The sequence below is a fragment of the Poecile atricapillus genome, chromosome 2, assembly GCF_030490865.1.
Source record: "Poecile atricapillus isolate bPoeAtr1 chromosome 2, bPoeAtr1.hap1, whole genome shotgun sequence".
Taxonomy (NCBI): Eukaryota; Metazoa; Chordata; class Aves; order Passeriformes; family Paridae; genus Poecile; species Poecile atricapillus.
Window position 1 is genome coordinate 30568900 of NC_081250.1, and position 27803 is coordinate 30596702.

The 27803-nt window shown below is 37.0% G+C and overlaps 1 protein-coding gene across 5 annotated transcripts in view; it reads left to right on the forward strand.

Moving 5' to 3' along the window:
* The window catches only part of HDAC9 (histone deacetylase 9), a 460460-nt gene that overhangs the window by 307079 nt on the left and 125578 nt on the right, over positions 1-27803 (forward strand). For all 5 annotated transcript variants that reach the window (XM_058831729.1, XM_058831731.1, XM_058831732.1 and 2 more), the window contains 4 exons: positions 4687-4864; positions 11437-11570; positions 19219-19339; positions 24703-24752. In XM_058831729.1, coding sequence (XP_058687712.1) covers positions 4687-4864; positions 11437-11570; positions 19219-19339; positions 24703-24752 — 483 coding nt within the window. The remainder of the gene's footprint in view (positions 1-4686; positions 4865-11436; positions 11571-19218; positions 19340-24702; positions 24753-27803) is intronic.

Genomic DNA, 27803 nt, shown 5'->3' on the forward strand with positions numbered 1-27803 from the left:
TCAGCAGAATGCATCAAAGGCACAACAGAGGGATATAAACCTGGCCACAAATATATGAGAGTAGTAATCTTATTAGTAAGAAATGCAAAATTTGCTATCCCTAAGAGGAAAAAAAAGTTCTCTACCTCAATGAAAAAAAGCCAAAGCATAACCCAGAACAGAAGTGTGAGTACACCCATAAACATGTAGGATTATGCTACAGACATGCAAATATTTGGATTTATTTAACTATGACTAAACTAAATATTAACATTAAATTAAAAAACAGACTGTTAAGAGGCGAAACAAGCTTTTATGAATGAATCCCACATATCTTTTTCTCTGCACAAAACATAACAGTTCAAAGGACTGTTATAGACAACTCACCCATGCTTTATCCTCCAATATAGATCATCTAATAATCCAACAGATTACTCATGATTAATCAGTTCTCAGAGCCAGTAGAAATAAATAAATAGCTCTCGTTAAAATCCTTAGAATTTACAAAATGTTAAGCTCCAAAATGTACAAATCACACATCTACATGAAAGGAATATCCACACCAACCCAAATTAATTCAAAGCCCTGCTAAACAAACCTTACAGTAATACTAGGAGGACAACAAATATTTACCTTCCATGCTCCTAAAAGGCTCATCTTCTCTTTAGATACTGATTCTAAAATTCCTCCTCAAAATAATTACTGAGGGCCTGAGCTTGTTTCTGTGGAAGGCGATGGATGGCCCTCTGCTAGCTCCAGCAGAAGCCCTAATTGCTTGCCTCTACTAATAAACTAATCTCAGGCACCTGGAACTAGCAGGCTCCATGCCGAGCAGACAGGGCTCAGGTTACCGAAGAAATGCTCCAAATATATTCACACAAATCACTGGCCCTGCAGATGTGCAAATACTGCTTTTGTCATATTGCTGGAGAGATGGACACGTGTTTGCAGGGCTGTAACACATAAAACCTGAAGACAAATTCATTGTGTTCCTTTAATCCCTTCCAGAGGCCAGGTGGACATTTGGGGAGCCAGATAAGTGTGTTGATTATCCACATTACTCATTGCATTAATCCACTTGTCTGTGACTCAGAGTATCAGAAATGCTCACAGCATAAATATGTAGGTGGCTGGGAAAAAATGTATGTATTTCATGTGTGCCTGTTGTCTGTAAAATATAACCTAATCAGGAAACTAGCCTAAAACTTTGACTAATATCTAAACAGGTCTAAACTTTGCTGATGTCTACAGTTTAAAATAATACAATTAAAGGATCTGGATGCCATGAGAGGATGTACGCCTCGGTGTAAGCCTTGTGAGACAAACTACTCTACTTTTAATAAATTTTAAAAGATTTTCACAGGTAAACATTTTCTGTGTCCTCTGAAATTAAAGCAGGTGTCAGTCAATTTCCATGTAACCTTCCACAAATTTCTTCTCCTTCCCTAAACAGATTATGTTGATAAACATGTGTCAAACACAGTATGTGTCTGGTCCCATTTGAGGACGGGAGAATGATATAAACAGGACATACTTTAACCTGAAAATGGAGGAGAGAAAGAATAGGCTGTATTCTTGGTCTCCAACAAATTGCTGAAATAGATGTTTGGTTCAGGTGATGTTCACACAGGTTGATTAATATTTAAAAAAATTATCTCAGTTTGTTCATATGCATGAAAAATATTGTTTCTATTGACTACATAGACACAAACACAAAATAATTTTAGAAGCAAAGATATAGATAACTCTGGAAGATGTTCCTGTTTTTTGATGTTCCAGACTTTTTTCTTCTTCAAGACACTTCAAAAAACCCCAAACTCACAAAACCACCCCCAAACAACCCAGCAAAGAAAAAACAAAAACATCAAACCAAACCAAACAAACAAAAAACCCCTAAAAACCCCACTTAAATGACTTTTTTAGATAAGAGATCTGGAAAGATTATAGTTTAGATATTGACTGAATGGCAAATGTACAGCTCCACAAAAAAAAAAAAAAAAAAAAGCACAGATATTGCAAAACTGAAGTTCAGGTCTGGAAGCAACAGCAAGGCAGACAATGCAGCTCTAAAGTGTCAGAGCTCAGAGTAAACAGCACTGAGAAAAGTCCAGACACAGCATTAATCTGCCTTCAGCTGAATTTCCAAGATTCTTTAAGAAATATGTTTAAATAATAATGTTCAATGAACACAATCCACTGGTGCACCTTTACTAGCTTGAAGAGCATTCCAATAGGGAACAAATCCTTTTGTCTTCTGTACTCTAATGATTATCAGAAAAGTAAACTCAATTAATAAATTATCAATGCTTATTATGAACATTGAAAGATATATCATAAATTCCCTTGCTCAAAGAAATACACACACAGCAGCTATTTAATTTATGCAATGAAGGCATCATGTAAGTTGAGGAAAGCAGCAGAAATAACAGTATTCCACTGATTTCCTGTCTGGTAGCAACATTCTGTGCCATGAATGGCTCCTGCAGGCAGCAGTTTGGCTTCTTCCAAACTGTTCAGCTGGGAGTTTAGAAGACGAGGCGGGAAATTGTGAATACATGAGCATCAGACAGTGCTGCTGCCACTTGATCCTAGGATGCAGGGAGTAATCACACCACAGACAGCAAAATGCCTCCTGTGACTACTTTACATGAAACCAGCATTAAGGAAAGTGAATGCTAAATTCTCACAAAGGAATGTATCTATTTCTGTTCTCCATAGGGAGAATATTCAACACAATAGTGTCCATGCATTCTTCACTCCTCTCCAAACACACACACTCCCAGCAAAGGTTGCAAAACATATGTATACCTATGAGGACAAAAAAATAAAACTCCTCTGAAAATTTATCACAATCAAAATTATTAGCAAAACTAAGTAAAAAGAGATTTCAGGAAAAAAATTCCTGAATGTTAAGTTTCATTTTATTCATGAATGGATACATAGACCTCTTCAGATAGCTCAAGATATTTCCTGGAATATGCAACACTATCCTGTCACTGTACGTTAAAAAAAAGGATAAGAAAAGTTGGGGTCTTTATTGGGGTATTTAAAGGAATGGAAATGGCTCAATGACTCTAAACTAAGACAATTTTTGTACAACCTCTTTTTGCTTACTCATATTTTGTTCCTTCATTTAGTCACTTATGACAAGGTCCCAGGTGATTTACCTTTCCCATGACCTTATGTCTTTCCACTGAAGTAGTGACCCTAGATATTAATGTGGGTTTTGAAGCTGCCTTTTAAAGCATTTATTCTCATTTCAGCTGTTATTGATGAGCATGTGTTTGCATAAAGGCCTCTTTTATTACATGCAGGGTAGACATTCTCACATCCCATGAGCTGCCGATTTATTTTGCAGTGTGTGATGGGCTGGGGTACTCCCACCTGCCTTCCCACACAGCCTGAACTCAGCTTCACCTCTCTGAGCAGCCAGCAATCTCTCCTTGACCAAGCCAGGCCTCCAATCTGCTGTCCCAAGCACAATGCTAATTGTTCTTGGGTTTATTTAAAAATAAAAAAAATAAGGTAAAAAAAAAGCCCCATGTATATATCTATCTATATCTATATCATCTATATCTATATCTATATCTATATCTATATCTATATCTATATCTATATCTATATCTATATCTATATATCTATATATCTATATCTACATCTATATCTATATCTATATCTATATCTATATCTATATCTATACCTATATCTATATCTATATATCTATATCTATATCTATATCTGTATCTGTATCTATATCTATATCTTCCTGCATATATGTATATTGAGCCCAGGTGAGGATAAACAGAGCCTGCAGTTTTAAGTCACAAGTGTGAATTTCAAGTGAATTAAGTGGTTTGAAAATATTTCTCTTGCATCCCCTTTTGTTTGAGGTTTTGGGACTATATGCACAGAAAAAAGAAAGATAGAAAGAAAATGGTTTGAGAAGTGATCCTGCTCCATGGAGTGAGCCAGGTTCCTACTGGCTTCACAGGGTTTTAGCCTTTGTCATGTCAGCAAAAGTGACCATCTGTTGACAAAACAGAACGGAAAATCTTCTTTTCTGCTCTGTTACAGTCTTTTCACAGCTGCCTATTTCCCTGAAGTGTTTGCCTCTGCCTACAGCCAGCAGCAGTTATGACAAAAAAAATGGTTCCTAAGTGGGATCTCACGTAACAATTCCTGAATTTCTAAACAATTTGTGAAAACTTATATGCAAATCCTTGCTACTTTCCAGGGAGCCCTGGGAACTGAGTTAACTGTAAAAACTTGACTCACAGTTGCTCAGCACATTTGGTACTGAGTAGTAAGAACATCACTTTTCACTTTCAGTGCTGTGGGAAAATTTAAATTCTATTTGTATAGGGTCATAAAATGCATGTTCTAACATCATATTATGTATTCAATATATTAAAGAAACTTTGTCTTCTGTAAGCCTTTGCATGTGAAGCTGTCTTTCCTGCCAGGGAGGACTGACAGGTTGCCTGCCATCACCTACTCTCCAACAAAGTCAGTAGCCCACACTGTCAGCATGCAAACATCTGTTGAATGGATTTATTGAGTGGGTCTTAGGTGCAAGGTGGGGGTGGAGGTGCCCACTGTTTATTACGGCCCTGACCTAATGAACTTAATTTGTTGACATGTTTCCCTCAGTGTTTTACTTGATCCCATCTCACATTTCTTTCTACTGTGCTGTTTTCTCGGAAACAGGAGTTCCCGTCACATCGGCATGTCCACCAGTTGCAAATCTACCAGGCTCAGATGGCTACAGTTGGCATGGCAGGATCAGATAAACACCGACCACTTTCCAGGACCCCATCTTCCCCTGCTGAATCCACATTACCTCACCTAGACATGGACCAGCCCAGCCAGCATGTCTACACAACTGGTAGGATTCCCTAAAGACTGTCTTTAATAGGCAGGGCAAATGCATTTGTTCATGTGGGATCAACAGACTTAAATGCCTCAAATACCTCCTGCAGCAATGTGCTCAGTTTTAGCCCTACTGCTCCTCTGTTTTATGATGCTATACTGGCACCAACTCAACCAGTGCAGCTGATAAATCACAGGGTTAATATTCACACAGTTGTAAATTATTACCATTGGCTGGCTCTGGCAGTACAGAAACAGGTGCATTTTTGGTGCCTTTAAGTCATTTATAGCTTTTTCTTTCATTTCCCTATTCTCTGGTTCTTTTCTTTGTGTTCGCATTGCCTGTTTTGTAAAGAGACCACCAATAAGCTGAAGAAAGACCACCAGTAAGGAGGAAAACTGCAATGTAATTCTCAATGTCTTCATTTGACAAATCAGTCTCTGTTGCAAGGTCACTTTCTCTAGAGAAGGAGCAAAGCTGTGGGCATGACTAAGTGATGTTGGCTACAACTTTTGTGTCATTCAACAGTTGTGTGGAGTCTAGAGAGACAAGTTTTATGCTTAGGTCCTGGGCATTCCAGTCACTCAGGGAACATGGATTGTCCAAAGCAAAGTGATTAGAACCTCAAAAATCTTCAGTCAAATGAAGGAAAATGACCATAGAAACCTCTTTTCTTACTGTGGGTAATCTAACTTTGCATGAGGGTCCATCTTTTCAAAAGCCTGAAAGTCAGCATAATATCAGAGCATGGTCAGAAGTGAAGATTCATATTGTGCACAAAGGAAAATAAAAGCGGAGGGAAATAAATACTTTCATTTTCTGTTTATGAAGGTTTATGCCAAAATAATATTTTCTTCAGCTGGTAGAACCCTGAAAAATTGCATCTTTTCAGGCTATGACCATGGATTTTTGTAGGATGGATTCCTTAATGGGTACTGTATATAACTGTGTCAGACAGTGTGCGCTTCCATCTTTCCAATTAGAATGTGAACTTGGAAAGCAAAAATGTATTATTATTGTTGGGTTACAAAAATTTGGGTTGTACAGAAACAATCATACTAATTCACTTTCCATGAGTTTCTCCAAAAAGAACAGCCTTGTACAGAAAGGATTCTTAAGCCAGACCACTGTATTTCCAGTTGTGTTCATAGAGTCCCCAAAACATTGTAAAGTCATTCTAAGATTTGCAGACCACACCAAAAGTGAGCTCATTGTCCCTTTCATAAATCTGCAGTTTTTCCACTGAGAAAGTTGAATAGAGTTACAGGTGTAAAAGCTGCTGCTTCAGTCTGATTGCTAAGGTTTACTGACACCTCCTTTTATAATCCTTAGTAAGGGCAGTAAGGTCAAGGGGGTAACATAGATCTGTGGACTTGTGGCATTAGTGGAACTAATCAAGAAAGAAAGTGTGAAGCTGAGATGGAAAAATAAGAAAAGGAATGAAATTATGTATGACAAACACTGAACAGAGATGATGATGGGAATGGGACATCCCTGGCATAACGGGCTTGAGATGTGACACAAAGAAACCTGATAGGATCAGCAATGGAAATGCAGTCAGATTAGGCAGAGTCTAAATTTACCCTTCTAGTAAAGCATAGCTACATGAACACCAGTGAAAAGAGAGAGAGAGGAAAAGAGAGAGGAAGGCAGGAAGGCAGGCAGGAAGGCAGGCAGGAAGGCAGGCAGGAAGGCAGGCAGGAAGGAAGGAAGGAAGGAGGGCCAATTTATTGCAACTGAGATTCTCAGTCCTTCACTGAATTCCTTTTCCAAAATCTGGAACATCTTTTTCTTGAATCCCTGTTTGTTGTTTTATTGAATCTTTTCCCCCCATCCACTGCTCATTCAAGATAATAATCTCTACTCATTACTAAAAAAAATTTAAATCCTCCTATTTTCATCTGCCCTACAAATTTATGCTTCTGCTTCTCCACCTCTGCTCTGAATTCATCCTTTAGGTTGTAGCTGAGGACAGTGTGGTGCTGTACCTGCTTGCAAGCTGTACCTGTGCTAATTGAACAGCTCTTGCAGAGCACATAGTTCTGCATTCACAGTTAAGCCTTTCCTTTCTGCTTAAAGAAATCTCTTTTCCTGACATGTGTCGGCTTACAGACTTACACATGTAACCTTTATCACTCCAGTATCTCAGTGCACCAAAAATAAAGCTATTTTTTATGTTTGAGACTGATACCTTTGGAGTGACAATGAACAGAAACTTTGCAACATCAACAGTTCTAATACAGTTTCTGTGAAAACAAAAAAAAAAAAAACAAAAAACAAAACAATCTGTGAATTATTAACATACAGGATGTTATGGTATAGAAAGATTTTATCTTTTCATACTATCTCCTGGATCTGGATGGTGCCCCGGCATTTATTCATTGATCACTTGAAAGAAAGAAACTCAGACCCAGTTTTTATTTCTTCTTATATGGCCTTTAGAAAATCCTTTAGGATGAAAGTCCCGAGGAATGTGGTCTGCTCACAGTGCTGACCTGTTTTGAGCAGAGTTGGACTACAAACATCTGGAGGTCCCTGCCAGCTTGAGCTATCCTACAGTTCCATGATTTTATCACTTAAGAGAGCACAAGATGCAACCAGCCTTTGTCCACAGCAGTTGCAACACTACCATTTGTAAAAGCATGAAGGGAAGGAATGGGTGTGTGGAAAGGGAGAGAATTCTAGTCCACCATAAAGCAAGGGCAAATTCAGACTCTAGAAATAATGTAATAGCATATTCCTGCCTTGAGTTACTATTTTCTGTTAGAGTTGTGGTTTTTTTTATTGTTTTTGGGTTTTTTTTCCTATTTAAAGACTTTTAAAGACAAAAGAGAAAAAAAGTTAGGGGGAAACCGTTGTAGCAGATTATTTAAGGGGAATCAAATTGAGCCTATATTTTTGTGTGTCATGAGAAAAATGCTTTTAGCCAAATATCTGAAGGGAATCAGAACAGTGATTGTTGTGAGAGTTAAGCAATATATATACACAGTATATGCACAAGATAATGAGTTAAAGGTGGAAAAAAAATAAAGTCCACTTAATTTTCATTTGGGCAGTTTACAGAATATTTGACATTATTTAGTTCAGATTTTTTGTTGGAATAATTTATTAGATATTCTTCCCTTGGGTTTTCTTATTGGTACTGTTGTTCCAATTAATCTTCAAAAGCACTGTTAGCCAGTGATTTTTTTAGGTCTCTTGTTCTCCCCTCCATTTAAAATATTATTAAAAGAAACTGACCCGAATAAAGTATTTTGGAAATGCATGAGTGTTAGGGAGTCCCCCCAGTAAAATTTTGGTTTTTACTGACTTAAGCAAATTCAGTTTCTTTTGTCCTGTGTCCCCTATCATTATATGGTTCAGTGGTGGCACCATTCCCATCTGTCTTCAGGGCCACATTCTGACCTCAGTAATACTGGTGTAAATCCAGAATAAATCCACCAGTCTCAGTGGAGCTGCTCAGATTTACACAAGGAATCTGAGAGCAGAATCTGGCTGTAGGCATTTGTTCTGGAGAGACAGAATAACCATCTTTTATTAATATTTCACAGCAGCCTGCAATTGAAAACAGTTGTCTCTCTCTCTTCTTTTTATTTTTTTCGTGGGGGTGGGGAGATTATTGGCTGAATCCTGTTAGGGAAATCCTACAGGCTATTTTTAGCAGTTAGCTCTGCTGCTGCATTCTGGTATCATACCAAGCACATGTGCTGTATGACCAGCAGCTACACATCTGAATCACTTGCACATTCTAAATCAATTTAAATGCTTGCAATAAACGAAAACATATATTTCAGTCTTTTCTAAAGTCAATTAATCCTCCTAGAAACAAATTTGAAACTCAATGGTGTGAATACCTTGATATTTAAAAGTTTGGAGCAGATGCTTCTGTTATGCAATGCTGACCTCACCTTATTAAACTGATTTTTGATTCAGACAAAATAACTCACAGGTAATAAAATTACATTTTTAGTTATATGCTATTTCTGGAAAAGTGCTAAGGAAAGGAAGTTTATGTCAACCAGAGAAGGCATCCTGAATACACATTTTCAGTGTTTCACTTTGATTGCAATCCTGATACAGGTAATCAAAAAGTACCATTATTACACCCACCTCTGTTTAACAAAACATAATAATATGCTTTTTATTTATTAATATTATTTCCATTACCTGCTATTTGAACTGTTCAAGTAAGAAGAATAAAAAAATAATTGAAAGGATGGCAGGTAGAAGATACTTTCAGCTAATTTTTCTTAATGTTTAACAAGCATTTCTGTTCAAATCCATTCAATATAACAGCCTATTCTACCTGAAAGCTTCTGAAAGTCCTGATGCTTGTACAGTTAGCATATAAACAGCTTCCCTGCTGGTCAGGTGGATGGGAAGAAATGTTTTCTTATCTCTTGGTATAATGGCCACTGCCAAACTGGACAAGCTGAGTAGGCAACAGACTGCAGAAGTTAAAACTGTGAGTGCCAATAGAAGGAAAGTGAGGTATGTGAGCATGCACTTATTTGTGTGCATGCTTCCAAGTAACTTACAAGACCTAATGATAGAGCAGTGAGGAACTGCAGAGAAAGGAAATTATTAACTGCTTTGACAATGCCAGCAGATATTTTAAGCTGCATTAGCTTATTAGCTCCAGGTTTTCACTGGTTCTTTTTTTCTTTAAAAGAAAACAGAACCAGAAAGTAAATACAAACATTTATCACTAATGAACTATTATGTTTGCTAGATAATAATTTAGCATAAACTTAGTCATACTGCAGTTAGGTATTATATTTGTGTTCTCCTTACGCTTAACATAAGTGCATTATCGTTTTGGCTTATCTTGGCATAAAAAACCAAGATCCCAAAGGATCAGTTCTGAAGTGCATGAGCTAAGAAATATGGCAGCATAAATATTTCTAGAGCAGCATAACTTCTGGCTGGCTTCTAACTGAATTATCTCAGAACCTTAACTTTGAATCACCCACGATGTATACGGGCTCTTATTCAGAAGAGCTTTTAAAGACTTTATTGATGTTCAATACCCATTAGAGAACTTTGCTAAATAAGGGTGGTATTGAGCATTTTGTTGAATCTGGGATTTAATTTTGTGTTTTCTTAACTGGCTGACTTTTCAGTAGCAGGCTAATACAATTTTCCCAGAACTGTGTTGGCATCCCCACTAGTGGTGGCACATAAGAAAGATGTTTTGAATGCCAAGTATTGCAGCTTGGAGAAATTGTTAATTTGAGTCCCTTTCAACTGTAAGGGAAAGAAAAAAGCCAAATGTTTCCCAAATGAAAATGGTCCACATAGGGGTAAGGAAAACAATTTTTGTTCCAGACATGTCTAGGAGAAATGCAAAGAACAAGTAAATACAGAAAATCATTTTTCAGTGTTTCAGACTTGGTTTGAAATCCTTGAAAATTGAATTTAGCTTGAGCCTACTCACTAAAATTTCTCTTTTGCTACTAATACACAGCTACAGAGTAATGTGATATTGATAGCTTCTTTGTATAAAGCTGTTCTGTCCTTGCACAAATGACCATAGAAAATTCAAAAGGTACCTTGCACTTGCAGTCAAACAACAGGATTTGATCCTAATTGAGTAGTGGGTGGAACTTTTCCTTTTAATGAAAAAGGACTCTGGCTGCCACTGTTCTGACTCTCTGAAACATTAATTTGATATGCTTTGAGATCTGGAATTAATATAGTGTTAGTTAAGCAATAAAACTGCAGAGTTCCATTGCCATTTCATAATATATTTTAAAAGATTTCTCTAAATTATATTCTTTACACTCTGTATATAATATTTTCTTGTTGTATATAGGTTAACAGCTCTAACTTTACCCACTAAAGAAAGAGAGAAAAGTAATTTGATAATAAGACTTTTTTTTCCTAGCCATAAAATCTTTCAAAAGACATCACCTAATCCCCCTTCTTCTTTCCAGTTAATTGTATTTATTAATATAATTTCTTGAGAATTACAAGATTCACCTCATAAACCAAAATTCAGAGTCTCACAAAGGAAAAAGAAATTTAGGTCCAGAGAAGGGCAACAAAGCTGGTGAAAGGTCTAGATGACTCCTGTAAGGAGCATCTGAGTGAGCTGGGGCTGTTTAACCTGGAGAAAAGGAGGCTCAGAGGGGACCTTATTGCTCTCTACACTGCCTGAAAGGAGGCTGTAGCCAGGTGGAGATTGGTCCCTTCTCCCAGACAAACAGCAACAGGACATGAGGACATGGCCTCAGGCTGTGTCAGGGGAGGTTCAGGTTGGATGTCAGGAAGGATTTCTTCAAAGGAAGAACTGTCAGGCATCAGAATGGGCTTCCTAGGGAGGTGGTGGAGTCACCATCCCAGGAATTCTTCAAGAAACAACTGTTCATGGCACTCAGTGGTCTGGTCTAGTTGACAAGGTGGAGATAGGTCAAAGATTGGACTCAATGATCTCGGAGGTCTTTTCCAACCTAAATGATTCAGTGGGATTTTAATCTTGCTGTAATAGTCAAATAAAATCCACTTTTGCAAAAAGTACGTATGACAGGGAACAGTACAACTTGCATTTTTCATTTGTTTCTTATTGTGCTGTCTTTGTGCTGAAGGTGTTGTGTATGACAGTCTGATGCTGAAGCACCAGTGCATGTGTGGGAACTATGCGAATCACCCCGAACACGCTGGAAGAATCCAAAGCATCTGGTCAAGGCTGCAAGAAACTGGGTTGCTAAACAAGTGTGAGGTAATTAAAAATTAAGACCAGATACTTGTTAATGTAAACAGCAAGTTTATTAACTCCTGTCTTACTTCTTCTTAACCTGTCTTATTTCTGTAATAAGAGAGTAATTTTGTTTTAGGAATCATTTCGTCTTAACTGATAATATTAAAATAATGCATTATAGGAAAGCACGCTTCCCAATCAGAAAATAAAGAATTTACACAGTGTCATGCATCCATATGCATAAGAATATATAAAATCCATTTATATTTTATTTTATATAAAATACTAAATTATTATTCCTCGTCTTTATAAAGGAATGTAGACAAGCAGTAGTCAAGCAGTAAGTGCAGTCCTCCCAATGGCATGGTTCTTAACTTTTTCAAGCATCTAAGGATTTTACTTCTGTAGCATAGAACACTTCTTAAAATATAGTTTGTATCATTCCATAAGCATATTGCATCTTGTCTTTTTTCAGACTTTAAAGTCTGTTCTCATAGCGTGCTCCTTTACCTGGTATACAAGAAGTCCCATGTGAAGCCCCAAGACATTCAAGAATAATCTTCTAAGCAATAGAAAATTTGTAATTTTTTTCTGCTATGATTTTCTTCAAAAAAATCGCGTATTAAACAATGCTTGAATCAAATATGGTCTGTGAGGTTCATATATGATTTGGGTTAGTTAAAAGTAGCTTTTTCTTACCATTCCCTGCTTCCTGTGAGTTGTACAGCACTGTCAACTTCTGCAGAAGCCTGTGGCAATCACAGGGGTTTACTGCACTGCAGCACAAGTTAACAAAGTTCAGCAAAAATTTGCAAATGTTTTGCAGGATCCCAAAATTTCCATGTCTCTCATAGTCTGTTTAATTACTTTTCTTTATATCCTTATGCTTTTACAAACCCAAAGAACTGGTCCAATAGAACCCTTTGAATAGCTATTAGTGGCTGTCTCCAAAGACTTTCTGTAGGTAGCTCATGTCCTGGTCAGTGAGATATTGCAAGCACTGCAAATGGATTTGTTGTATACACTCATCTAACTAGATGGCAGCACTCTAACAGGCTAATTCTCTTTTTTAGCTTGGATAATTTTTTTTTGGTGTTCAAGAAGACTTTCTTTCAGTAAGGCCCTTAAGGCCACCTATCATGAGTGGTTTCATTGGGGAATCACATACTTCAAGATTAAGTTAAAGATGCAGCTGAGTGCCCTACTAAAATAAAGCCTAGTTACCTTCTTGACACAGGACTCTGTATTATAAAGAAAAGACAAAAGAGGGAAAATAAGTAAAATGCAGTGTGCTACTATATACTGCTTTCTTCACTAACAAACTGTTGCTGAACAGTAAACTGTGCCTCTGTAAAAGGTATCTGTAAAAGGTGTAAAATGAAAAAGTGGTATATGTTAGTTTGAGATGCATGCAGTGCAAGATTAGTTTCCAGGAAGATTTGAAGTTTCCTCTTGCAATTCTAAAATTTCAAAACCTGAAACACAGCCTATTAAGTCTTGCATAATTGAGTGAGGGGGGCAGAGAGGAAAAAAGTCACTTCATGTTGAACTGCATTCAGCTAATTTTGACCCCAACTGTTTTCTTTGAAATGAGGCTGGAATGTGAAATGAGCTGTCAAAATGTAAAGCCTGATGATAAAACTAAGGAGTCTCAGTGTGAGGCTGGTGCATAGATATGGTATTTATCTAGATCCTCTTATGTATCTAGAGACAGAATTATATTTGGTGATGCAATCTGTCCTTTGTTTCACTAAATTATCTAGCATGTGCCTGACATCAAACAAGTGCTTAAAACGGCTCACTTTCCAAAATAAGAAAGGTTAGAGTGATATGCTTAATTGGTGCTCTGTTTCTTTAGAAAGTCATTCAGCTGAATAGATAACTTGTGTCACTAAAGGAGTGGTTATTGCACTATCCAAGATATAAAAAGCCACCATCAAGCTGCTTTCTGGAATATACCACACCAAGAGTGCATAGTGAAAGGATCATGGGCAACTGCACTGTCACTTCTGCTGAATTCTGAATACCCCTTCATGTACGCTACCATTTCTTAATATAATTTCTCAACATCATTTCCCACAGTTTTGTCAGAAGATGTGGGGAGATCACTGGTCAGGTTTTGCCACGTGCATTGCCTCATACACCAAGGCTATGGGGCAGGTTAGCAACAGCCACCTGCAGCAGCCACTTAGGAAAATCTCTGCAGTTAACAGTGAATTTTTTCCTCTCTAACTAAAACAATAGTCCCATGGGAGGGCTGCAGTCCCACTCTTTGTCTGAAAAGGAGTTTTAGGATCAAAAGTACTTCAGTCAGAGGTAGCTCAGGCATTTTACATTGCACTGTAATGTAATCCTTGGGCACAAGCTTGTTTAGGGGGGCCCCCCTATTTTCATAATCCAACAAGAAACCCTTATGAAAATGAACAACTTGTATCTCTATGACCCTTGTTATCTATAGCAGGAAGCTTTCTGTGGTTCCCAAATCCTTTAGTGTGGATTAATTCCTCTCACATTGCTCAGGTCTTTGGCAACAGAGAGATGAGTGGCTGAGCGTACAGAGAATTGGTATCTCTAACTGGGCGTAGGATGATGAAAGTCATATAGACTAAGGCTAACACTGTGCTTGCTGCAGTTCATAGATTAATCTAGATAGACCAATCTGAGCTTAATGTATTGCCTTTATAGATACCTGTATATCTTACTCATGCTGACCCCATTTATTTTTAAAAGACAAATTGGTAAAATCATAACAAGGTTTGAATGGGGTACACAAGTTGTGTATTTTCTACAAAATAAAAAGTGTCTGAGACTGTTCTCTACCCCTGCAGCCAACTGGCATGGAAAGGCCCATTTTCATGGGCTTCAGGAATGCTTCCTGGCCCGTGCCAGTGACCAAACCATGTCTGAGAGTTGTTTGGGAGAGTCCTAGTTGCTGCTCAGCCAAAACAGAATGAAGGACCACTTTAGCAATTTAATAGTACAGATGATTGTGTTACTCTGCTTGGGAATGTTTCCTGGCACTGCTAAGTTTACTGCTGCAGACACAGCCAGGAGGACTTGCTTTTCCAGACTGTATTTTGTCTTTCTAGCCATAGATATTCGTGCTCTAGAATTATTCAAACAACAGTTTGGAAGACTTTTGCTAAACCAAAAAATTAGTTTTAGCCTCCAGATTACTTTTTAAATAATATCCTACTTCCAAACAGATAGATTAATTCCTCCATTGGATTCCTCAAGACAAGGGAAAAAATATATTTAGACCATTGCCAGTCATGGAGAGGCAGATTTGAGAGACCAATCCCTGACTGAGTTCAAGGCAGGAGAGTGGAGTATGACTATGTATAATTCACACACATCCACATCCACACACATATCCATAGTAAACTTTTTTATAATCCTGGTATATATGTATTGCAAAACCAAAATTAACACACAATATTTTTGCATTAGTTTCAAAGTTTTATGTATGTTTGCTGAAATGTTTGTTTGGTGTTTGTTACAGGCTGAAAGATGTAGAACAGACAGTTATCAAATGAAGACAGGGGCAGCTAAAAGATGCAAAGATGGTCATACAAACCTCCATTATATTTTTTTCTTTTTGCAATTTTCCCTTGGTAAAGAGCAAAGCCTAGCTGCCCTGCCTTTGGGACAATAAAAGGACTGAATTATGTTTTGGTAGGGGTGTCTACTTTCCACTTGTTCTAGGGAGAGGAAGTATTCAAATAACTCCTTTGGGGTTGTAATTTATGCACACATGACTGGCATTAGGCTACAGTGATCCGCACACTTTCAGAAGAGAAAAGAAAGTGTGGCCATAGTCCTGCTTCATACCCCCACATTTCCTTCCTGTAGGGACTGTGGTCCAGCAACACTTTTCTTTTCAGCCTAGAATTTGTTCTGAATTTTGGTAGTTTTCTGGATTAGGGAGGCATTTCACACCTGCTGCTGTCCACATATCATGAACTGAAGGGAAGAGAAGGAAAGAATTTAAAGTTGAGTCTGCCAGATCACATAAACTGAAATATTTGAAAAATTCTACTCTTTGAACCTCAATTTGCCACTAAAGAGAAAATAATACAGGAAAAGTTACTTTTTTTTAAAGAGCAAAACTATTTAGAGTGTTTAACATATTCTAAATCTGTCTAAGTCACTCAAAATCTTAAGAGTGTAAGGCACTAGATGGCCAAAACATGTGAGGAGAATAAATGCATCTCTATGTGGGTGCATGTGTTTCAGAGGTGTGCTTGAAATTCCCACATGGTGGAGAGAGAGCAAGCAATGTGATTATACTGACTGGCACAAGACGTGTTATCTGAGTAGTTCTGAAAACAGGAGAAAATTTAACAACTATGAGAAATCTCAGGAAGGCAGGAAAAATCTGAAGACCTTATTTACAAACTTGATAGCCTAAGGGAATTTCATACAAAAAGCTGCAGTACAGGCTATGGACACGCTACACTGAGAGACCTGAGTGAGAAATAACCTGTGTCACAATTAATGTTTGTTTAGCAGAGAGAAACAGGCAGTGTCACCTTTGTCCTTTTGAGTCTCTGTCTGTGCATGAGTTTATTCTGCTGATAGTCCAGCCAAAATCTTCAGGTTAATAGAGGTTGTCTGTGTGAAAATTTAATGGTCTCTTTTAACAGGAGACCAGACTTTGACCATAAATTCTGTGAAGGGTGAAAACATTTCCCCGTTGTGGGGACAATGGATTTCTAGTTCTAGACTGATTTTTTTAAGCACTCAGGTGCAAGTATTTTGCTCTCCTGAGATTTATAAATGTTTCTGTTAATAAGGGAACTGCATATGTCAGAGGACAAACCCAACACACAAACTGTCATACACATTAGAAAAGGATGACTCGCCTTCTACTAAGGATGTATTAGAAGGGTAGATGTATTGTTCAAATTCTCCAGAATGAAACAAATACTTTTCATTTGTTCTTCTATGCTATTTCTCCTTTTTTGTTGGATTTATTCCAATTTTCTGCTACATTTTATGTTTTTGATACTACCAAAGATGTGGCTAAAAGTGTATGTGTAAAGTTATACAAATGCATTTGTTCTGTTGTCTGAGAACTCATGCTAGTGAGACGCAAAAGAGATCACTTTCCATAACTGAAGTTACATGTGAGAACTATTCTTAGAAATTAATACAGGTAATTTTTAATGCACATTTTTTTCCTTTGTGCAGAGCCTTAGATAGCTGGGGTTGGCATGCCGAGATACTGCAAGGATGGGATGTAAGGAACACGAAATAAGCAGATGGGAATGTAGTAAGAGCACATACAAGTACAGAGTTTGCCCTTCCCTCTCCTCCTGGCATCCACAGTGTAAAAGTCCTTGCTGATGTTAGAGCTGGAGAAGCCATACTGAAAGAGCAGCTCTGGGCTCTGCCAGCTCAGCTGATGGCTGCACTCCAAGGACCTCACTGTGGGGAGCTGCCTGGAGTGTCCTCTTCAGTGCTATTTGATTTCTGCACCAAACTGCTTTCTGCATAACCTGTTTCTACCCTAAACAATTTGACTGGTGAAACTGGGTAGGAGGTGTACTGTTGGCAAATCACTTGGGGAGGCCACTTCCAGACCAGATATCACAGAGCACCCCATTGTAAAAATAATGGCTAGCTGTGTGGTTTTTTATAGTCAAAGGGATATGGCATTCCATTTAGCAACACTTAAAAAAAGCCAGACAATTAACTGTCTTAAACATGTCTGAGAGTTTTTGTATACCTTATAGAAAATATGTGACCAGAGTGTTTTGCTCAAGGTTCTTCAGCATGACCTTCATAAAATTCCTTTTTACTTTTCTTATACATTTATTTTATCTGCCTTAAAAGCCAGACTCCTTTCCCAGTTTTGCCGGGGAGAATTGGGTATATACATTTTAAAACAGCTTGTTAGAAACATGGACCTTAATGAGAATGGATGAAGGAATAAATGTTACCAGTCACCTCACTTGTGAAGAAAAATATTTTATCTGACCCAGAAGAACCATTACAGAGTTTACTGACTCCATGAAGTAACATAATGTGCTGATTTTGATTGTGCAACTGTGTGTTAAAAGGATGTGAGTGCACTGCTACAAATTCTCATGTGAGACTGGGAGAGGCTTGAAGAAATTAGAGATGAAAAAGGGTTTATTAAGTCATTTAGTTCTTGGATCATTCCCTAAAATGTTCTTTCCACTGCTGTGTCTAGTCAAGTTTTAAACACTGCAAGAAATAGGGCTTCCACCATTTCCCTGAAGGGGAGCTTGTTCCACAGTCATCTACCTCTAACTCTTCGGATATTTTTCCTGATTAGTCAGAAAAAATTCCCACTGCTTAACTCAATATAAATTGTGCATGGTTCTTCTGACCCCTCATCCTCCAGGCATCTCTTCTGTAGCGCACATTCTCTTTAATATTCATAATAATGCCTTCCTCTCCTACTGCAAAGGTTGATGCTTTCCAATGTGTATGACAAAGTGTTGGATACAGTAAGAATTTAAACTCCAAGAAAACTAGAATTAAATGCATTTCTGTAACAGGTAAAGCAGTCTAATTGAAAATAGGGTGGTCTGTTAGGTAACTGCTGTACCTGTTTATCTGTAGACCTTGAGTCAGACAGATCCAGTCTAAGCTGCGAGAAAATTGGCCCTCGGTGTTTGTAAGGACCAGGTCTGCAAATAGGGTCCAAGACCCTAAAATCAAGCTGTTTTCTCTTCACTTTATCCAATATTAACAGGAAAGGTGATCTTGGGTCCAGAACTTAGTTGACAGTGCTGTTTATTATGCTCAATCCTGAACAAAATCTGATTCATGTTGCTGTATCCGCAAAGGCTGTGCAACACCAGCACAAGCAGAGAAATAAATATTTTTATCATAAGCTGTAACTCCAAATACACACAAGGAACAGAAATGCCAAATAAGAAAGTGTAAGCTTTAGCTTTCCTTTCCTGTCTTCCTTCCTTCCTAAGGAAAGGTTTTGTTGTAGAAAGATGTCCCAGATTTTTTACATCTTATTTTGGGGCAAGTACAAGCTGGAGACCCAGTTAAAGAGACAAAAAATGTGTAACAGCAAAAAAATTAATCACACATGATAACACGTGTGTATGTTGATATTGATCACACATTAAAAATTTAAAAACATACACAAATTTGTTGCTAAAGCATTTAAAGTTCAGTTTTCTTTTTTTCCCTGTCTCTCCTCACTGTGATCATGTTCCTCCTAGCAGCATAAATCACAAGTACTAGTAATGATGCAAAAAACATTAATCCTCATTCCAAACACATCTGCAGCTTACAGGTGTGAATAAGTTTTTGCTCTCTAAATCAGGGTTTTTTCTAGACAGATTTCTTACTTGAGAAATATTTCATCTTTTGGTTTGTATCTCTTAATATATCATGTAGAAAAGAGACAGAATCTTTTATTTTTGTTTTATGTGAAACCCTGTATTAAGATAACTCTCCTAAGGCTTAAGTGAAGCATTTTGTGATAAAGCACATACGCATTTGTTTTTCATATAGCATTACTTTAATAAACAAATCAGTGTCACATTCCTGCATGACGCAATTTCAACCCATTATTAATCATACTAAATGTTATTTTGGACCTTTACTTTCTTTTTTTTTTTTCTCCCTAAATATTGTCAGTGGAATATTGTAGGCCTCTGCTGTTTTCTTTCAGCGGATTCGAGGTCGAAAAGCCAGTCTGGAGGAAATACAGCTGGTTCACTCTGAACATCATTCACTGCTGTATGGCACCAGCCCACTGAACAGACAGAAGCTGGACCCCAGGAAACTCCTAGGTCTGTACAGGCCTCTATTCTACTGAGAACAGCACATTCCAGCACTGTCATTAGTCATAGCTGGTGTCAGTTTAAAACACTTGGCAAGCAGTGTGACAAAAATTCACTTTTTCCAAATGCATTGCTATGTGCAAGGAGAATGTTACAATGGAAGCCAAATAGAGATTAGCAAAATACACCGGCTGGAAAGCAGCGATATCAGTTTCTCCTCATTTGCTTCAAAAATCATCAGTGTTAACCTTTTACTGTAACTTGTTCTCCACTGGAGGTCAGTGGCAATTTTGAACACCATTGGTTTTCTACCTCCTTGTATTCTTTGATTCAAAATCAGGAATTTTAGATACACTTGCTTGTCAGAATTGTTTGTTTGCTGTTCTCATTTGCTTTATTTCAACTATTTCAGCCAATCTGTCTGCAGGTACTATGCCTGAGGTTTGCTAATAAGTGAACTTTATTTTAATGCCTTCTCATTATGCAGGATATGATATTTTTCTGAACAGCATGGGGGAAAATACATTAATATATTAAATGCACATACATTGTAAATGGTTGTACAGAATAGCAGAAAAATGACAGGTTTTTCACACAAAATATCTTCATGGACAACCAATGTTCAGTGTATGTCTTTTATAACACAAAAGTAGGGTTAAAAGGAGCTCTGCCATTCGTGTAGTATGAAGCAAGTCTATTTGTCAGAAACACACAAAAACCAGTGCATTTTGGAAATAATCTGCGAGTGAAATCCTGCCCTTTATGTCCCAATACACTGGATGCAACACTCTAATTCTCAGTTATTTTTATAACTCTTCTTCTAAGATGTGGAGCTTTTCCTAAATGTAATCAAATCCAACCCAAACAAAAATAGTATTAGCCATCAAAAGAAATTGCTGCCACAATTCTAGTAATACATAGCAATTATTTTGCTTTGCAAACTTAATGCTGTTTCTTCTGTACAGCAGACTGTTGCTTCAGTCCTAAGTCCTAAGATCATAATATTAGATAGGTTTATACATTTTCATAGAAAAGGCAACATCAAAACTGAAAAATATTTACAGTATAATAGATTCTTAGGAGCTTGAATTTCTAAGTAGGAAATCCTACGTGTTTCCAAGAAAAAGTTGTAAATTCCTGCAAAATTAATTTGGAATTATTTTTCCTTTCCTCAATATTGTTAAATTGCTCATTTTTAATACAGTCAAGCATTTAACTTAAATTTTGTTTGGTGTAATGAATTTTATTTTTTACATTATTTAATATAACATACATTGATATAAAATATTGTTCCAATTTTGGATCTCAGTGGCTGAGCAGACTCTGGCATGCTGTGTGCAGTTGTAGTTACAAGGTTAAGAAGGATCTAACTGTGTTTCTGCTGATGTACAGAGAATGCAGAAAGCTTTGTTTATCCGATCTCAGAAAACCATTTCTTGGCCCACCATTCTTTACTGGACATACTTTGCCTTTTTTATTAGACACTTAGTCCAAAACATTTACTCTCTAAGTTAATATCAAGATCACACTCTCAGAATATATTCTGAATGTATCCTTGGCTCACTGCCCTTTTCTCTCTCTGTTTCTAGGATATTTTCTTGTTGCATCTAACATGGCCTTTTACCAAGACAAAAGTCAATAAAACACCCTTCCCACATGCTTTTGCATGTGCTTGTTTTCTGGCTGAAAGCTCTGATCATTTGGCCTTCCAGACTCTTGGATAAAGGAACCTATTTGTCTCAGATTTTTCCAAAATGCAGTGTGACTGTTCCTGATTTTGCTGTCCCCATTTCAGTGAGGCTGAACCTAACCAATCCTGACATTAAAATTAACATTTTTGTACACTACATAAATTCAATATACATGTACCAAGGGAAAAATATCTAAATAAATGTTTCTTATAAAAAGTGTCATCAATGACAACATGGTCTCAGGAAGTGTATTCCATTGTATCACCATTTCAGCATCCATCAAATGATGGCTTTGCATCCTAATGAAAAGTAAGACCTAACCTTCCTTTCTTTACTCCTCTATCCATCCAAAAAGACAAAGACACCATTTGTTCACCACTTATGCTCCAGCAAATGTTTGTGCTTCCTGCTCCTCGTCAGAAGAGTGCCTCTGCTTTGTGTCTTTGTCTGAAGCTCTTTTTTATTTTTTTCCTCTCACAAGCAGCTTCTGTACCTTTGAAACAGAAAAGAAACACCCGAAGGAATGAAATTTAAGTATGTCTAGGGGCTAGTAATGTGCTACTTGCCACTAAATGCCTATTTCAGTTTCCCTGTTCAAGAAAAAAAACCTGTTCTGGAAAACTGCTAAACAGCTTGACTGGAAACTGCTGAAATCAATGAGACTTATGCACATACTCATCTACTCCTACTGGTTTACAAGTATGAACTTCCTTGAACTCTTGGCTTTATCTTCCCTACATCAGGGCCTACAAATGCAGCTATTGCAAATGACCACATCTACACTACTCTGTAGTTAAGCTTTGGACTGATGTATTTTAGTGTGTGTTAAGCAACATGTTATATTGCATTAACATTGTCTTGACACAAAGGAAACTAATATGCAGACTATGTGTCACATCACATTATGGTTTCAAATATCAGAATACAACCTTACAAATCTCTTCAAATAAATTCAAGGGCAGAACAGAAAACATTTCTCACAATTTTGTTTCCTTTTTCTCATTCCAACTGTTATTAAGTCAAGTTGCCTGTATTAGAAATCTGTAAAATGAGAAATGCACTGTCAACACACCCATGAGAGTGAGTCAGTAATTAGAGTGCAACTAAAAGATGCATCAGAAAGCATCCATGCAATTCCAATTTCAAATTAATGAAGAAACAAACACTTACCTGAAATGGCTTTTCTCTTTGGAAGCAAAGATGTCTTTGAGATGAAATTGCGAATAATCAAGTTAAAAAGTGAACACACTTTTAATGTGGGTTTGGTTTTCTTTTTCTTTTGAAAGTGAGATTTTACTCATCAGTTTTTCTCAGTTGATCAGACTCTCAGTCCCCAGTCATCACTCTTCTAAGCAACTTCCTTGACTTCTGTAGGGGCCTGACCTCAGTCAGTGATGGGTGCCTCAGCACCTAATTTGACAAACTAGCTTCTACTGCCTTTGTGCATTGATATTCTAGAATACAAATCTTGGAACATCTCTAGTTCTATCAGTAAACAGTTGTACTGAATTTAATGAGTTGGTGACTACAAACTCTGTCCTAGAGCAAAGTCAAAACTATTTGATGATTTAGCCTTTGTCTTCCACCTTACTTGAAGTATCCCAATATCTTCTGGGACATCAACTTTAAACATCATGGGAATTTCTCACCTCAACTCATTTTCAGAGAAGCATTTTGCTGTTGATTTTAATTTATGGCAGACTGTTGTGAGCTTTCTTTTTTTGTGAGGCTAGATAAGCAATGGTCTCACTTTCTGTTAGTCCAACATTTCCCCACTGTTCATTTCGTGAAATCTCAATGTTTTTCTTGTTCTTCAAAGTTTGGCAACTACTATTTTTTAAGCCATCATGCAATAAGAAGCGAGTATTCCAGCGAGCCTCTTGATACACTGAAAAGGCTTACATGCTTGTTTTCCCCAGTTTTAGTACTATCTTCTGATTGATTTTAGTGTCCTTCTCACCATCTGCTTTTCTGTTTTTACTTTTTGTTTATTGTTTTTAATAGTGTTTACTATGCACAATGTGCCTGGCTTGAGGGAGATAAATGAGAATTCATCTGTTGTCTCTTATGTCCCAACTCTGCCATGGAATTTAAGAAAAAATTCCTAGTCATTCAATAATCTAAAAATGCCTTCTTTTATCTCAAATTACATCTTATGTTTCCATTAATGTCTCCTGGCATTTTAACAGCACTAATTTTTTTTAGTTATCTGCTAGAGACTTTTTCATCTTCCCCATAATAAAAAGTGAAAAATTGGTCCCCAGATCTGCTTAGCAAGAAATCTGGAAACTCCAACTTGCACCTCTACTCTGACAATCTCCTGCAGCCAACATTTCCTTGCATGTCTGGGGCCATTAGGACTCACAGTATGAGAATGCTCTGCATAGCTGCTGCACCTGCATTTCCCCTGGTAGCTCCACAGGAGATTTTGTTTGGCTTCTCTCGCACACTGTTCAAACTGATCAAAGGCCTCTACTTGGATGAAAATGCATCTTGGATTTTACTCAAAGTGTAAAGCACTTACTTTCCTCATCCCAGACCTTGCAGTCTGGTCTCTTGTACTTCAAAGATGATGGCTTATAATTGTCTTTGTGCATTTCATTGGCACCTGCTAAACATGAGTAACTGCAGCATTCACCCCTTCCATAACAAATGGGTGACTCCTCTAGGTAACTCAAGTGATTCACTATCTAATGTTTCCTCCAGATGGCAAAGTTACAAAGCCAGTTCTGTGATATGGCAGGGGAAAAGCTTATGTTCTCTTCCACAGCTGCCTTAGGATCAGGTTACACGCTGGGATAGGAACTGCATCAAATCCTGAGATCCTTACCCAGTTTTCATATTGTCATTATCAAGATAAACAGTGAGTTTAGTAGTACATTAAAAAAAAAAGAAAGAGAGAGAGAGAGAAAAAGAATTAAGAAAATGTGAGTATAAATATTAAGGTAAACACTATCATTAGCTAATGTTTAGAGCAGATTAGCTAGAAATTAAATCCTAAAGCTCATGAAGTTTTTGTTCCCTTTGGTATCATGTATTTACTGAATAATACTGAAAAAATAGTATTTCAAGTTAAGTTTAAAAAATATTAATACAATCTGATGTAATGTAAATGAAGGAAACAGCATTTTTACATAGATAGAAAAACTAAGGCTGCAATTTTCAAAGGAGAAACTCTTTTGAAGCAAAAAAGCTAAGAAATTAGTTATCAGTTTTATGTAAACTTAATGTGATTCCCTCTGTTGTCAGTGAAAAGAAGCAGGTACTTCTCAAGCATAATTCATCCCATCAGTCATGTAGGCTGGATGGATGCCTCACTCCTCTAGCTGGAGAAGAAGCTGAGATGAGTAGCTTAGTACAGCTGCTTATCAGCTACAGATATCAGGATGATTAGTCACCCTAGTTCAGAGTGATTTTCTGTGGAATTTTGATCATTATATTCCTTTGAAACCACCACTTACCAGTCTTATGATCTGTCACTGTTGCATAACAGTACCTTAAATTTCCCATTGCTGATTTGATTTCTAAATATTATGATTATTTTTTGTACTATTATCTGGCATTTTCATAGTGATAAAAATACTGAAATCTGAATTACTGTAAAGAGTAAGGTAATACTGTCTAGTATTTTTTTTTTTTTATAAACTATGCTTATTGCTTCTTTTTTTCTTTAATATATAGGAAACGTGTCTCAAAAACTCTTTTCCTTGTTGCCTTGTGGGGGACTTGGGGTAAGTAGATGTTTGTTTTTTCAAAAAGGTACAGCACACAGCATATGTGTTCTCTGATTAATTCTTCAGCACTATCAGATCAAAGCCTGCAAAAGCTGATGAAAAATGTAGAGATGAAATATGAACCATTATTGTACTGTGTTTTCAAAGACATGGAAGACAGTTCATTACAAGAGGCATATGGAACAGTTAGGAACAAATTTTGTGTAAATGTGCCCATTTCTACTTATCCCACTTGGGGTTTTTTACATGAGGAAAGTAACATGGGCACAATAGCACAATGAGCTTTGGAGAAGCTGTTCCATGTACTGTTGAAAAGTAAATATGGCTCCACACTTCTCTGAAAGACAAAAAAGTTGCCAAAGCTAACATTTAGCATGAAAAGGTCTCACTAGCTGCTAGCCAACAACTTGGGTATTAAAGTAATAAATTATGTGAGCATTTTTATGCCTTTTTGAAATGGATTCATCCTGAAAGACAAGCTCGTATTAAGACATTAGACAAAAATCTATAGAAAGAAATATGTTGCAACACTAGGTAAGAGTAAAGCTAAATTATTGAAAACCATGTAGAATTTCTATTGATACCAGTATCATGCTCCTATTAAATTGTAATGAAGATAATTCCAAGGAGAAATTATTTTTCACATAAATGAGCTTTTCACACAAAAGTATTTCACCCTTTTGGTCCAACTGGATCCATTATTTACTGATGTCATCAATGTTAAAGTGAAATGCTAATAATCTAGGTATCAGTGGGCTGGATGGTGAGGTACATTTTACTTCCCTTTTACTGTTTCTCAGTGAATTCTGCGAGTATCTTCTCTGAAAAGTCTGAGCAGACATAAAGGTGTAATCTCTAGAGGTCAGCTTTCAGTGCAACCTTACACAGTTTTATTTACTTTTATTCTTCACAAAGGACAAATTCCATCCTAATATGCTTATATGACAGAAGAAATACTCATTTTATAAAGTTTTAACACACACACACACACACACACAAAGAAAAAATGCATTTTAACTGTCAGTATTTCGTAATTTTTGTGGATTTCTGAACTATGAGTAAAGAAAAAAAGGATCAGGAGTCATTCCAGCTCCTCCACCCTGGGCTTAGCCTGCTGGAGATCCTGCCTAAAATTTGGAAGTTGGTGGCTAGCAACGTGTCAATTTGGAAATTTGGGCATCATTTTTGCATGTGGTTCAGCTAACATTACACATTGACATGTAGACGTGTGTGCACATCCTCCTCTGTAAACTACTGCGAGCACACATGGACACATATCTACACACTAGTGTGTAAAAAAGGGTATTTTTCACACTGCTGATGCTGAGAAAATTGAACAAAAAATTAATAAAGTTGAGAAAGGTTACTAATAAAAAATAATAAATAAAGTTGAAAGCTGTTCAGGCTTCTGAGAAAAAAGGAGATCATGTAAAAGGTCTTGAAAAAAATCTTTGAGGGCCTTGGATAGTAAAATGAATATAGCATTCTTTGAAAATTAAAGGATAAGATTTTTCTATGAAACTGATTATTGTGATACTAAAAAATCATGACCAGAGATGTGCTTTGAAATCCTTCTACTAATGACAATATGTTCCATTCTAAAGCTAACACAATTCAGAATTTCTCAGTACAACTTCATTTTTTTAAGCATTTAAATTTATCTACACTTTTTTTTCCCCAGTCTGTTTCATTTATTTCTTATTTAAATTCATGGAAATTGGATTAAAGACCATGTTGTAGAAATGGATCTTTTATTTATTTATTTTCTATTTGGTCTTCCTTTCTATATATTATTACTGTCAGGCTTGCTGTGGGGCTCTTTTAAAGGAATGGGTTATGACCTTTTTCAGGGTAAATAATCAGATTAGGAGCTTTCTTTCAGCGATATTTAGCTGTCGATTGGTTAAAATGATCTCCGGGAAAGGGAGCTGCTTCAAACTATGTGGAAAGCAATTCTTAAGCTGACTTTCAGAAATGATGGTGGAAAGGAACAAGAAATATTGCTACTTAGTGGCTTTCAACTTAAATGAAAGGTATAAAGCAGTAATCAGTGTAAAGCAGGAAGTGTAGTTCATGCAGATGTTAGGGAGGAATGGAAGAATATTATCTTTTTTATGTTTGTTGTATATTTTTTCCTCCTTGATTGCATCATTACTTCTTTGCTACAGAATATAAGACAGTGTTAAGAAAAAAAAAATTCCATTCTTGCAGGAGACTTTACAACTGCCTTTTGAATGAGGGTTTTCAGAGCTCTTTGATCCTATTGTCTTCTAGCCATACAGTACCTTGCTGTTATTATGCAGCTCTATTATTAAATAGATTAGTGGTTTGACTACTCACAATGGGGATGGGAAGCCTAGGCTCAGTTCTGTCCCCTCCCAGGCTGGATTTAGTATCAGAGACCCCATTTCTTAGTACACACTCCTACCACAAAGGAGATCAAATATTGTTTCTGGTTGGGGACCTCCAGTGGTGCTACTGTTGGAAAGAGCTCTGGACAAGTAAGGCTTTATTCATAAGTAGGATAAATCCCATCTACCTAAGGCTATGATCTACCTATTATATGTAATTATAAATACTGCCAGCTCCTAGTTCTGACGCCCTGTTCCACAAAACAGCTTATACATTTGATGTGAAAGGATCACTGAACAGAATGAAAACTGCTCTTGGATCAAGGAATGGAAGACACTGAAGACACGATCACTTGATGGGCTTACATTGTTCACAAACAAAAGTTCAAATGACCTCTGTAACCCTGAATTCTACTCTGTTACTGATTTTCTTTGTTCTAAAACTGCAGTCAACATCAAGGATCCTCTTCTTTGGACATTATTTACAGTTACAATGAAAGTAAGTTTGTTTCAAGAATTTTGAAAAGCAAACAAGAGGCAGTCTGTGTCCATAACTAGTATTTTCTGATCCTTTTCCATCGCTCCACTAAATCTTTCGTAGCAATGAAAAAAATGTATGTAAAACTACTGTTTACTTATTTTGTAAACACTTTTCATCCATATGAATTTTCTTTTAAGTAGTGCTAGGGATTGATTA